Here is a 13,045-nt window from a genome sequence, read left to right as displayed (position 1 = left end):
ATATGAAGTAGTTAATCCAACTACTTGGCAATGGACCGTGTCAAATGAGAGGATCTAGCTCAATAAAAGTTGATCCATCCTTTCCCATTTAACATATTCAGGATTTTTTCCTATTTCCTTTCCAGCCTCTCACAGAAACATAGGAGGGTGTGGGTTTGTACCATCAACAAAACCCATCAAATTATAATTTTATAAGAGGGGAATAAACTGGGACTCCCACAGTAAAAATTCTGTGGACAATTTTACTGATAACAAATGTTATAAAGTATTAGGTGCAAGAACTAAAAGGAAGGAATCAATAAAACCTGCTCCACCAGTGTTTTTTTTTTTGCAGCCATCACTACAAATAGAGAGATTTGAATGAAACGTCAAGTAGGAGGATAAAAAAAATCACCACGAACAGGGTTGGACGACTTCACACGATCGTAAGATCAAAGAGCTCGGATACCATGTCAAATAAAATAAGCAATCATAAACACACAGACAGAAAGATTTAATGTGGTTCGACCAATGCGGTCTATGTCCACAAACAGGAACTCTCTTTATCTCTCATCGACTTTTCCTGAGAGATAGGGTTTTTATATAATATATGCAGGTTTACATGGTTTTGGGGTCTCTTAAAGAGACCTTATTTTGATCTACATCAGATGCACTGAGGTTTACACAATTAGAACTCTGTAGATAATTATCCTTTTTGTGTTGGACGGTCAGGATTGAATCCTTGATCTTAACTTGGTTCGACGTGATCCTCATGCCTCTTGACTAGTTCTTCTTCTTGATATTGACTTGCCTTGTTGTCATATATTTCTGGAGTTCCATTTCAATTAGTCTTCTTTAACTGATCTTCTTGAATATCAGATTTATTTGGAGACTGATTAGGAAGATCAACCTCATCTGGACATCCCCCATGAGTGTCTGGAATCCTCTTATCCAGATCCATGTTATCCTTAATAGAAACTACTTCCACCCTACATTTTCTTTCTTCGGCAATTTTAAGAAAAGAGATCATGGGAATCAATCACAGAGACATTATTAAAAGACAAAAAGAAAAAGAAAATGAGAAAACTTTAAAAAAAGATACATTGATCACTTCCCATGCATCTAGACTGCAGACCAATCTGGCTGACACTTCTATTCAAGCAAAATCCTACTCCAAGATTTCAAGATCATAAGAGGCTCTTTTTCTTCTACAATTGTGCACCCTCTATAAATTTTAAAATCATAAAAGGCTCCCTACCAGAAGAATGTCACATGGATGAACACCTATCAAAACTAAAATAGATATATCTAAGTTCTAGTATCCTCTTCTGTTTTCCGGGAAAAAAAAACCATGTACAGTGCACAACATAAAAGATACAAACTTCTTGCTGGTTGGAGCAGAAACATGGCTAGTCATTGATACAATAAAAGAGAGATTTGCTTTTTAATACTTGAAACCATGTTTCGTTTGTACAATGAAGCCCTATAACAAGGAAAAGAATTCCATATAAAACCAACATTTTACATCATATCAATTCTCAATATCGAAATGCCTATACAGTTTTTCATATCTTTGATTGTTTTAACCATTGCCATTCAAAGTTGTGTTGAGGCATCACCTAAGACATCTAGCTACATAATGAGTAATGACCAAGACAATATGGTCCCTTAGGAGTTAGGATGAAGTAGGTCTTTTGCCTCTACCAATAAAGTGGTGTCATGCACTATCCTCATTAAGCTGTATCAGCCAGAAAGAAAGGTTACCTCAAGCACAGGAAGGGCTCTTGAGAACTCTTAATGCAAACAAATCATCATCTTGAGCCAAAATCATAGTATCTCCATTTGATATTTGATATAAGGTTCAAGAATGTCCATATATCATTTGAATTTTCCCCACATTTCATGAGTTTTATAATAGTTAGTACAGCAGATGAGCTGGCTTGAGAATGTAGATCAATTACAAATTCAACTATATTTCTCTACCCTCCAATGCAAATAAAAAAGCTGCTCACCTTTTTGAAAGACACTCCAGTTACTTAAGGAATCATCCAGAATCAACAATTTGAGCAACATGATTATCCAGAGAAGAAAAGTATGATTTAAGACATCAACTTGTAGATTATATTATAGCCCCCTACCATTAAATAACTGCCAAAGATTACCTAGTGTCATTGAATAATGTTCTTTGAAGAAAGTGCAGACAAATATGCCCGATATGGAGGACAGGAACCAACAGAACCTAATAAGTAATAACTCAAATATCCTTCCCAGCAGGTAGCGGAACTGCAAAGACATGACAGGAAAATAGGGTTGGGCCTGGCCAAGATTAATTGGAAGCTAAAAGGCCTGTCAACCCTGAAGGGAAATCGAGTTTATCCCAGGATTCATCATGCCACAGTGAGCCAAGCCTGATCCAATTATAGGGCCTGATTAAACATGCAATCAATTCTAGCTTCAATCAGGTCTACTGCAAAAACTGCAACCCGAGCTCAGTCTTGGCCTCATTATTTATCATGTCAATCATCCCATCTTAACCTCAAAATCCGGGCCTATGTACACCTCCCAAGGGCAGGTACCTATGTAACACAGACTCTTCTAACAGGGCACCGCACCCACATCGCACCCGTACCCATGCAGGTGCAACACTTGGACACGGCTTCCTTTGTGTCAGGTGAAGTCAACCACACTAAGGTCCATTTCTATCCAAAAGTAGATTCAGTTAGCCCTAATGAATTCCAGTTTTATTTATATTATATATATATATATATATATATATATATATATATATATATACATAAATGCACACACATACATGTATACATACATACAAAAAACAATAATACTCTGTTTGGGAGCCTGTCCGAGGTTGCTGGAGTGGATGCTGTGGAATCCACAGCAAACTATACTGTTTGGAAGCGGGTGCTGTGGTAGCAAATCCCAATTCCAATTCCACGATTTGACTGCCTTCATAGGGAGGTGGTAATTATCAAATACTACACTGACGACCACCTCTGACTACTCTCCGGCTATGTCACAGGGATTCGGCTAGGAGGGTGCCGCACCCGCGTCGACGCGACTCGACGCGGGTGCGGGTGCTGCACCGGGTGCGGTCAACTCGATCCTGGGTGCGTTGACCGCACCCAGGATCATTAATGTCCATTTTTTAAAAAAAAAAAAATTTGCCCAAATGGGCTTCGAATTTTTTTTTAAAAAAACTTTACGCTAGTAGCATAAAGTAAGTTTTCCACAGCACAGCAGCTGTCAGCACAGCTGCTGACAGCTGCAAAGTTTGAAAAAAAAAACCCGCCTATTCCCCAACCCCCTTTTATATATATATATATATATATATATATATTACATTTTTGCCCCTGCCGCACCCCCGCACCCGGGTTTTTTGGAAGTGCCGAATCCCCGCACCCGCACCCGCACCCGCACCCGCGCCCACACCCATGTGACATAGCTCTCCGGCATCCCCTTCGATTATATATATATATATATATATATATATATATATATATATATATATATATATATATATATATATATATATATACAGAGAGAGAGAGAGAGTAATGTGTTCCTTAGGCCTCCTTTTTCATTAGGCCCTTTCAGAAATTGTATTTTTAAGTATTTTTTCTCACGTCTAACACCATAGATGTGATCTATAGGTTTTGTTTAGTGGGAACCGACATTTGGATCACCGGAATCTGATTTGTATACAGGTTTCTTCGGTGATCCAAAATCAATGGCTATGAAGGTACCAGTTTTTCTCGGCTCATAAAAATATGTTTTTTCGTCAAAAAAACATGATCCAAGAGTCGATTCCCACTAAATTGAGCATTCTAAACACATCTAACAGTTCAGAACTATCATAAAACACTAAAAACCTATGGGGCAGAACGAGAAATAGGGCCCTAATATGTTCAGTGTGTGTGTGTGTGTGACTGCCTTCTTCAGAAAACCATAGTGCTGGGGGATGTTCACAACAGAGGAAATTTTGTTTGTTGTGGTCTCTCTATCTATCTATCTATCTATCTATCTATCTATCTATATATATATATATATATATATATATATGACTGCCTTCTTCAGAAAACCATAGTGCAGGGGGATGTTCCAAAACAGAGGAAATGTCGTCTGCTGTGGTTTCTACCAAGGGTGTGAGGTGTCAGATGTGGTTTCTACCAAGGGTGTGAAGTGTTTTTTATTTTCAGACAGAGACATGGTTGTGTTCTTTCACTATTCTGAAGTAGTTGCTGTAAAAGCTCTATTTTAGTTTTTTTGGGGTGTATCTTAGCAAGAAAATCCTAAGGAGATCTTTCTACATCATTGGGTAAGCCCAATCACATTCTTACCGGGTTACACCCACGGCTTTCTGTTTTCTCATTGTATTTGCTTTTCAAGTGTTTGACGAAATGTTTATCAATGTATTTTTTTTTTCGACAAAGAAAGCTGGGGTTAGGCAGGCCGCAGACCACTACCAGTTATACAACCATATACCATTGGGATTCAAATTTGCAACGTCCCAACATAAGGTGACGTGCACTAACTGCTCCTTCCAGACCAGCAGAGCGCCCATTGGTGCCTATCAATGTATTTTGTTTTAACTAAACAAAATGTATATTTTTTACAAATATTTCACAATGTGGATAACTAAACAATTTTTTTTCCTCATCTTCTGTTTTTTTTTTCTATTATTCTTCCATGATCAATTCAGTTCTACGAATTGTGTTATCTAAAGTTCGTTGTTTGTTCATATTTGAGATATATAGCACCAATTTTATCGGATGTCTTTGTGTACTAGCTCAAGTTTATTGGCTCTTCCAACGAATGGTGTCACTTGGTTATCTACTTTATAAATATGGTAATGTATCATGGGACAGATTTGGCTCAGTTGGTGCACAAATTAGGTCTCTAGCATAATCATAATCCTTGCCCTAGTCCAAAGTGTAATAAGGCTTTGGTCTGAATTGCTAAGGACATGTTTGAAAAATGGTGCAACTTGACTACTCTAGATCAAGTAATACTCAACCTGCACAAACAAGTCAAGCCAAGTCAAGCACAGTCCAAGCCTGATATGTTGACTAAAGGCATCGACAAGTCAAAGAGTCCAAGCCTTTGTAATCTCTGACAGAGAAAACCAATAGAAATACCACATCTGCAATATTTGTTATGACTGTTTGGAAACTGGTAGCTGGAGAAACATCTATGAAATCCACATATCTCCCAAACAGCTTCAGGCGGATTTGCTAACTCTTAGCTGGATTTTTTATGGTGCTCCCAAACAGGCATGTTGGAAGTAGCAAATCCACAGAATTTATGGATTTCATAGTTCCCTCTTTAGCTACCACGACTGCCAGTTTCCAAACAGATTCTAAGATATTCCTCCAGATCCTTCATATAGAACCATTATATTTCTGAAAAATCAATTTATGAGACTTAGCATTAGTTTCCTGCTATTTTTGGTGTGAAGGAATCTAGTACCCAATGAAAACTTACACAAGTCCAATGCCCATCAGAATAAAGGTACATTTTTTATTTTGGTTCAAATATAAAAAGAAAATGGCTGAAAAAGCATTCAACACAATTTCAAAAAATCCCACTTGGAAAAATCTCCGTGGTAGAACAAATATATGAACAACAACTACTTACAGTTGGAAGATGGTATAGATAACTTATAATTCATATATGCAATTTATGCAGCAAGAGTTGAGCACTGCGAATTGTACACCAGATCACATAAATATCAAGTTCCACTATATAAAGAAGCCGCAGTATTAGACCTAAACCTATTCAAACTTTCATGCAACAGTATTAGTACCTTAACCTATTCAAATTTTCATGACAGCTTAAACTTGCAAGAAACATTAAGGAATATAATTAGAAGAAAAGAAATGTTAGAGTTTTAAGTGAAATAACAAGAGGAAATATGGCCACCTTAAGAAGTTTCTGTTCTGGAAATGAAATACCATAAACCCTTTGTAGACTTTCCCGCTTTGAATCTCCTCTCCAATAAGATGAAGATGCCTGTGAGAAAGGAAAAAAAGCAAAATTAACATTTTCTTAGTAAAAAAGTTTGTTAAAAGACGATCAGGTATCATCAAACTAAACTTTACCTTCAAACAAGTAAAAGCTTTTACAAAAGATGTATTAGGGATATGTGGACCACGACAAAGATCAACTAGTGGCCCACATCTATAAACAGTGATGGTCTTGTCCTCTGGCAAATCATTAATTATTTCAATCTGTACAAACATATATAGTGAAAATGCATCAGCTATCACTCTAATCCATGCAGATGACCTTGCAAAAGCAATATAAGTGTGCAAGTGCATGTGCACGTGTGTGTGGCGGTGTCTGTGCAATTTGTGCTGTTACATTGAACGTCAAACCCAAATTATGGGTATACTGCAGCAGGATCATTTCAACTAAAAATGAACCTGGTAACCTCAGAACACATCCCAAAGTAGAGAACCTCGTGACAGCGTACTGAGCTTATAAACAATCCAACAAATAGGAAATCACATGGAAAGTTGAAAAGGAAAAGAAATAAATACTCAAAAATATACAATCATATTTAGCAATATAATAGAACAAACTATCTCTTGCCTTAAAACTATTTTCAGCAAATAATTCAAGGGCTTGTTTCCTGGAAACTTCAATGCGTTCAAAGGGCTGTTTTTCCTGCAAGTCAATACTACAGACAATAAATGAAGGAAACTTAAAAGCAACAGAAATAACAACAATAAGCATCATCTATATCTGTAGTAAGACAGCTTAACCTTATGATTTTTTAGGATGACAGGCTTAGGTTTGACACCATGAATAAGAACATAGTGATCAGTGCAACAGAAGCGCGAACACAAGATTCCCCAGATATAAACGTTATCACAAACCATTCTAGTGTTAAAACTATAGAAACAAACAATCCAATTCAATGACAAACTTTAGATGCATATCAATCTGCTTAATAAATTATGAGGAAGGATGATTTTGAGGCATATATCAAGTAGAGAGATGAAAGATTCTGGTCTGACACAAGTTTCAAATTTAAATAAGAACAAACAGAGAAAAATGACTTGCACAGCACCAAGTAGATGAGACAAAGACAGAAATGATGATTGCAATAATGATAGACAAACATATGAATGTTACGTGTGCATATATGTGTGTCTGAATATGCATGTATGTGTGTCTGCAGTTCCTTGATGCACTCCAGTTAAAGTGCTTGGCATATCATAGAAAAAACCCATCACTCTAATGATAGAAATATATAAAACACAATAGACATTAATTATTATGATCAATGATTATGCCAGATGCCCTGCAGCAATTTGGACAATTAGAATCCATCTAATTAAGATGTGCAATCTCCAGATATTTGTCATACTTTACAAACAACCTCAGCACCACTTAAACTACTCTGTCAAGAGCATACTGCACACTAAGTATATAGTGGCAAGCAATCCTGCATAAATTACTTTTATGGATTCCAAACTACAACATTTACTCTGGTATATTGACAACTATGTGAATGCACGTATTCATATACAAATTATCACTTAGGAAGACACTCTTGTGCTCCCACTACCATCCAATACCACATTGGCCAAAAAATGGACCACTCAATCAATCTGGTTGCAAACTGGTGCTCGTTTAATGAGGATGTTGATCAATTAAAACTGTCTTAAATCAACCCAGCATCGCAGCCACTTATAAAACCTGTACAAAAGACCATTCTAATGCCAGTTTCCACTCAGGACAAAGAATGGTACTTGTAGAGGGGAGACATAGAAATACGTGCAGCTGCATGTGTGTATATGTGCATTGTGAAGTTGTGCCTTGGAATGGTGCCCTGCTATAGAAGACAAGAAAGAGAGTGGAGAGAAAGAGTTGGGAAGCAAAAGAAATCCAGCAGCAGCCTTAGGGCTGGGCTTTTAATATATATGTATTACTTATTTAAGATAAATTACACAATTGTCCTTGATAAGTTGCAAACAATACAACAAATCAAACAGGAACAAAACCATCCAAAATCCACGATCCATATGTTAAATCTAAACATATATGTATATATATGTTTACATATGCATTTTTGTACATTTCTGTATATTTGTAGTTCAGGGGTATTTTGGTCCATTCACATGTACAACATAAATAAGTGTTTTTTTATTTTTATTTTATCCTTTTTTATTGAAATAATTCCCAACCATCATGAGCTTTTTAGGAATTACCAAAGAGTCGTTGGACCCTACTGAATGGCTAGATTTCTAGCCGTTGGGTAGGTCCCAATGGCTCTCTATGAGCCACCTCTTGGATATAATGGGGTCTACCCCCCTCTCATTTTGTAAGTTTTCTCCAGGGGATTATTCCCCAATAATATCAATTATTTTTATGTGTGTTCTCAGCCCTTAGTGGCTCATTCTTATGTTTTCATGTGTTGACCCATAAGAGGTCATATTCTCTAAGTATTCTCTTGCACATAAATGGCACACCAAAGCATACACTTCAATTCATAACTGTTAAATTATGTAATCAAACTTGTAATTTCGTATATATATTATATATATATAAGGTAATACATATACATATATATAATATATGTATATGTATTTACCAATTATATATATGAAATATATACAGTCATAGTAAGGGTAGTTTAGGAATTTTACACATATTCTTTTTCAAGAATATGTTTTTTTGTATTTTCTTTTTTCTTTTTCTTTTTGTTTTTTGCATTTAATGCATTGTACATGCATTGGGAGGGGCCCAACCCACTAGTCGTTGGACCCCTCCAACGGTCACAAATGTGACCGTTGGAAGGGCTCCAACGACTATGTGGAGCCCCTCGCAAGGCCTCCTCCAAGCCCTATTTATATGGGCAGCTCCTCTTGTATTTTCTCAAGGGATTTGGGATTATAGCCCAACCTCTTTAGTGTTTATGAAACTTATGGGTGCAAGTGCACATTTGTGATTCGGTGTGTTGTGTTTGTTGTGCACAAGTGTTCTTGGGTGTGTATGTTCACACATTTATTCTTAAGGTTGTTGTGTTATCGACTAAAGTATCTTGTTGAAGATACTTTTACATGGTATCAAAGCCTCGTTGAAGAAGAAGAATTGCAACTCGTCTTCTTTTGCATTCCTCGGGAAGCGTGCCTTCAAGTTTTTTGAAATCAAAGAGGATCATCTTCTTCGAGCAATATTTTAGGAGCTCCTTTTGTCAAGAAAGACGCAAAAAGTAATTAAGGTACATACTATCTCTTGCATTCTTTCCTCTCTAATGGGCGAAAAAGACTCCCATTTCTCTCTTGGGTTTAAGCTTAATGGCTCAAACTATCATGTTTGGGCCGGTAATATGGAAGCCCATATTAAAGGAAAGGGGCTTTGGGGTTACGTTTATGGATCCATACCGGAACCGGAACCCAAAATTACCATTGTTGAAGGAGGTGATATTAAGATTCTTGAAGGGGATGAAAGACAAAAGGCCCTTGAAGAGTATTCTAAGAAACATGATGATTGGGAAATGAAGAACTTCAAGATATTATCTTGGATTTTCTCATCCGTTGAGACTAAGATAAATGCCAACATCATCAAATTTAAAAGGGCTTCCGAAGCTTGGATATATCTTGAGAAAATGTACACCTCAAGAGATCTATCCCACAAGTACTTTCTTCAAAAGAGGGCTTTGACTCTCCAACAAAATGACATGACCATTCGGGAGTACTTTGCCGAATTATCCTCTATTTGGGACGAGCTTGCAATTCTTGAACCTAAATGGAGTGGTGAGGCTATCGAATTAAGGCACAAACAACTTGAAGAAGACCGGTTCTTCAATTTTTTAAATGGCCTTAGACCCGAATTTGAACAAGTTCGGTCCTCTCTTCTCTCCGCCTTCACATCCCCCTCACTCGAAGATGTTATCACCAAGCTAAGTGGTGAAGAAACCCGTATGGGGATTGGCAAAAATAACCCTAGCATTCTTGTTACTTCTTCTACTCAAGAAGATGGTGAAATGGCTAATGCCGTGTCAAGACCGGGAAATAACATGAGGACCTATAGACCTCCTCATTTCAAGAATCAAGGTCAAGGAGGAAATAATCGGTATGGCAAAAGAGACTATAGCAAAGTAACTTGCTATCATTGTAAAGAACCCGGACATATCAAACCCTTGTGTCCTAAATGGAAAAAATTGATTGCAACGGCTATGGCATCTCAAGTTGAAGAACGACCCCCTTTATCAAGTGAGTCTCTTTCTCTTCAACAAATCGTGGAAGCCCTACAACCTCTTCTCAAGGGAGGTACTTCCGGAGCCGCTATGTCATCCTCTTCCCCCGGTAAGACATCTTGGCTTTTAGATTCCGGGGCATCCTTTCACATGACCCCTAGTTATTGCACTCTTTCAAATTTTTCTAAAAGTGCTTTTCCATCCTTTGTATCAACCGCGGACGGTACATCTCTTGAGATTAAAAGAATAGGTAATTTTGAAAAACAAGACTTCTTTGTTCCAAAAATTCGTTTTATCCCAAACCTTAACCTAAATCTTCTTTCCGTTTCCCAACTCTCGGACCATGGTTGCGATATAAAATTTTCTTCTAATAAATGTTGGATACAGGATCGCCAGTCCGGGAGATTGATTGGGGAAGGCTCTAGAAGAGGAGACCTCTACTACGTAGATTTTCTTCAAGTTCCCAAGAGTCAATTTTGCAACGTCGTCCAAAACAAAGACATTCATGTATGGCATAAGAGATTGGGTCATCCCAATATTGTTAAAATCTCGTATTTGCCTTTTGTTAAACATCTTTGTAAAAGAGACTTTTTGTGTAATGAATGCATTCTTGGGAAAATGAAATGTTTGCCTTTTCCTCAAAGATCCATGTTTACGACAAAACCATTTGAAATTGTCCATTCCGATGTATGGGGACCGGCTCCGGTAATGTCAAAAGGAGGTTTTTCATATTATGTGATCTTTGTGGATGACTATACTAGGTTTTGTTGGATCTATTTCCTTAAACATAAACATGAAGTTTTTTCAACCTTTAAAAGTTTTCACATGATGATTTCAAATCAATTCAATGGATGTTTAAAAATCTTTAGGTCTGACTCTGGAGGAGAATACCTCTCAAATAAATTTAAGAGTTATCTTGAAAATTTTGGAATTCTTCACCAAAAATCATGTCCGAAAACCCCTCAACAAAATGGGTTAGCCGAACGAAAGCACAGGCACATCATTGAAACAACTAGGACTTTGCTCATTTCTCAAAACATTCCAAAAAATCTTTGGGCTGAGGCAGCCCTTACCTCTGTCTATCTCATAAACCGACTTCCATCTAAAAATTTAAACAAAATTTCTCCCTTTGAAAAATTGTATGATAAGGAACCTGATTATAGCAGGTTAAGGATCTTTGGGTGTAAGTGTTTTGTTCTTACTGATAAGAATGACAAACTTTCTCCAAAAGCCATTCCTTGTGCCTTTCTTGGCTATTCTGAAACCCAAAAGGGGTTTCGTTGTTATGATATCAAAAGTGATAAATTGTATGTTTCCAGAAACGTGAGTTTTTTGGAAAATGTTAGTGGATTTGAAAGTTGTGACCCCCATAATGAAAATATGGATTACTCTTTTTTATTTGATTTACTAAATAAGGACGATGATACTAGTGATAATGAGTCAGATCAAGATAACCCAAATGAACTTGAAACCGAGGAAAACATCTCCCTGTCTCCTTCGTCACATCAACCTATTGAATTACCTAGAGACCCTATCACCTACTCTCATAGAAATCAAAACAACTTTAGGAGTGCTCTTGACAGATATAATGATGCCAGTTCCAGTGCCTCTCAGAATGAAGTGATCCCTCGTAGAACTGAGAGAAGTAGAAGGCCTCCTTCTAGGTTCATTTCCTATGACTCTTTCTCACCAAAATATAGAGCTTGCCTTAGTGTCATCCACTCTTATATAGAACCTAGAAATTTTGAAGAAGCACGTAAATGCCCTGAATGGATTAATGCCATGGACAATGAACTTGAGGCTCTGAGAAGAGCCAAAACCTGGGAATTCCAAAATCTTCCTAAAGGCAAGAAAACAATAGGGTGCAGATGGGTTTTCAAAGTAAAAACTAAAAGTGATGGATCCCTTGAAAGGTATAAAGCTCGCTTGGTTGCAAAAGGATATAGTCAAGAATATGGTATTGACTATGAAGAAACTTTTGCTCCTGTAACTCGTATGGTCACTGTTCGATGTCTTATAACCGTTGCCTCTATCAACAAATGGAACATCTATCAAATGGATGTGAAAAATGCCTTTTTAAATGGCGATTTAAGCGAAGAAGTCTACATGGATGCTCCTCCTAGAATGGAGACTCCTAAGGGAAAGGTGCTTCGTCTTCAGAAAGCACTCTATGGCCTAAAATAAGCTCCCAAGGCTTGGTATGATAGATTTAACTCTGTTATGATTGAGAATGGTTTTTCCTCTTGTTTTACTGACACTGCTCTATTTGTTAGAAAATCCAATGCAGGGATTGTTATTTTACTTCTGTATGTTGATGACATGCTCATCACTGGGAGTGATTCTAAAGGGGTTAAAAGTATAAAATCTATCTTAAAAGATAAATTTGAAATGTCTGACTTGGGTTTTTTAACTTATTTTTTGGGAATTGAAGTGGCATACTCTCTTCGAGGATATTTCTTATCTCAAACTAAGCTTGCTTCTGAGATCATTGACAGGTCAGGTATTACAGATGAGAAGCTGTGTGAAACGCCTGCGGTAGTAGGAGCAAAGATGAAAATTGATGACGGAGTTCCCCTATTGGATCCTACACCTTACAGACAGCTTGTAGGGTCCCTGATGTATCTGAGTATTACCAGACCAGATATATCCCATGCAGTCCATACTGCAAGTCAATTTCAGCATGCGCCTACATCCGTTCACATGAGTGCCATCTTACGGGTCGTAAGATACATAAAGGGTACTCTAAATAAGAGAGTTTTTCTGTCCTCTTCCTCTGATTTAAAATTGATTGCTTATACTGACTCAGATTGGGGAGGTGACCCAAATAACCGTCACTCCACC

General features: G+C 37.3%; 1 protein-coding gene across 1 annotated transcript in view; it reads right to left on the bottom strand.

The window, feature by feature from the left end:
* Window positions 1–13,045, bottom strand: part of LOC149814960 (threonine--tRNA ligase, mitochondrial 1-like) — a 90,063-nt gene that overhangs the window by 46,863 nt on the left and 30,155 nt on the right. The window contains exons 6-8 of the mRNA XM_089989567.1: window positions 6,589–6,663; window positions 6,096–6,224; window positions 5,917–6,006 (exon numbers count right to left, since the gene is read on the bottom strand). Coding sequence (XP_089845693.1) covers window positions 5,917–6,006; window positions 6,096–6,224; window positions 6,589–6,663 — 294 coding nt within the window. The remainder of the gene's footprint in view (window positions 1–5,916; window positions 6,007–6,095; window positions 6,225–6,588; window positions 6,664–13,045) is intronic.

Source organism: Nuphar pumila, chromosome 15 (assembly GCF_984573655.1).
Source record: "Nuphar pumila chromosome 15, dmNupPumi1.hap1.1, whole genome shotgun sequence".
NCBI lineage: Eukaryota > Viridiplantae > Streptophyta > Magnoliopsida > Nymphaeales > Nymphaeaceae > Nuphar > Nuphar pumila.
This window is presented reverse-complemented; position numbering and strand designations above follow the sequence as displayed.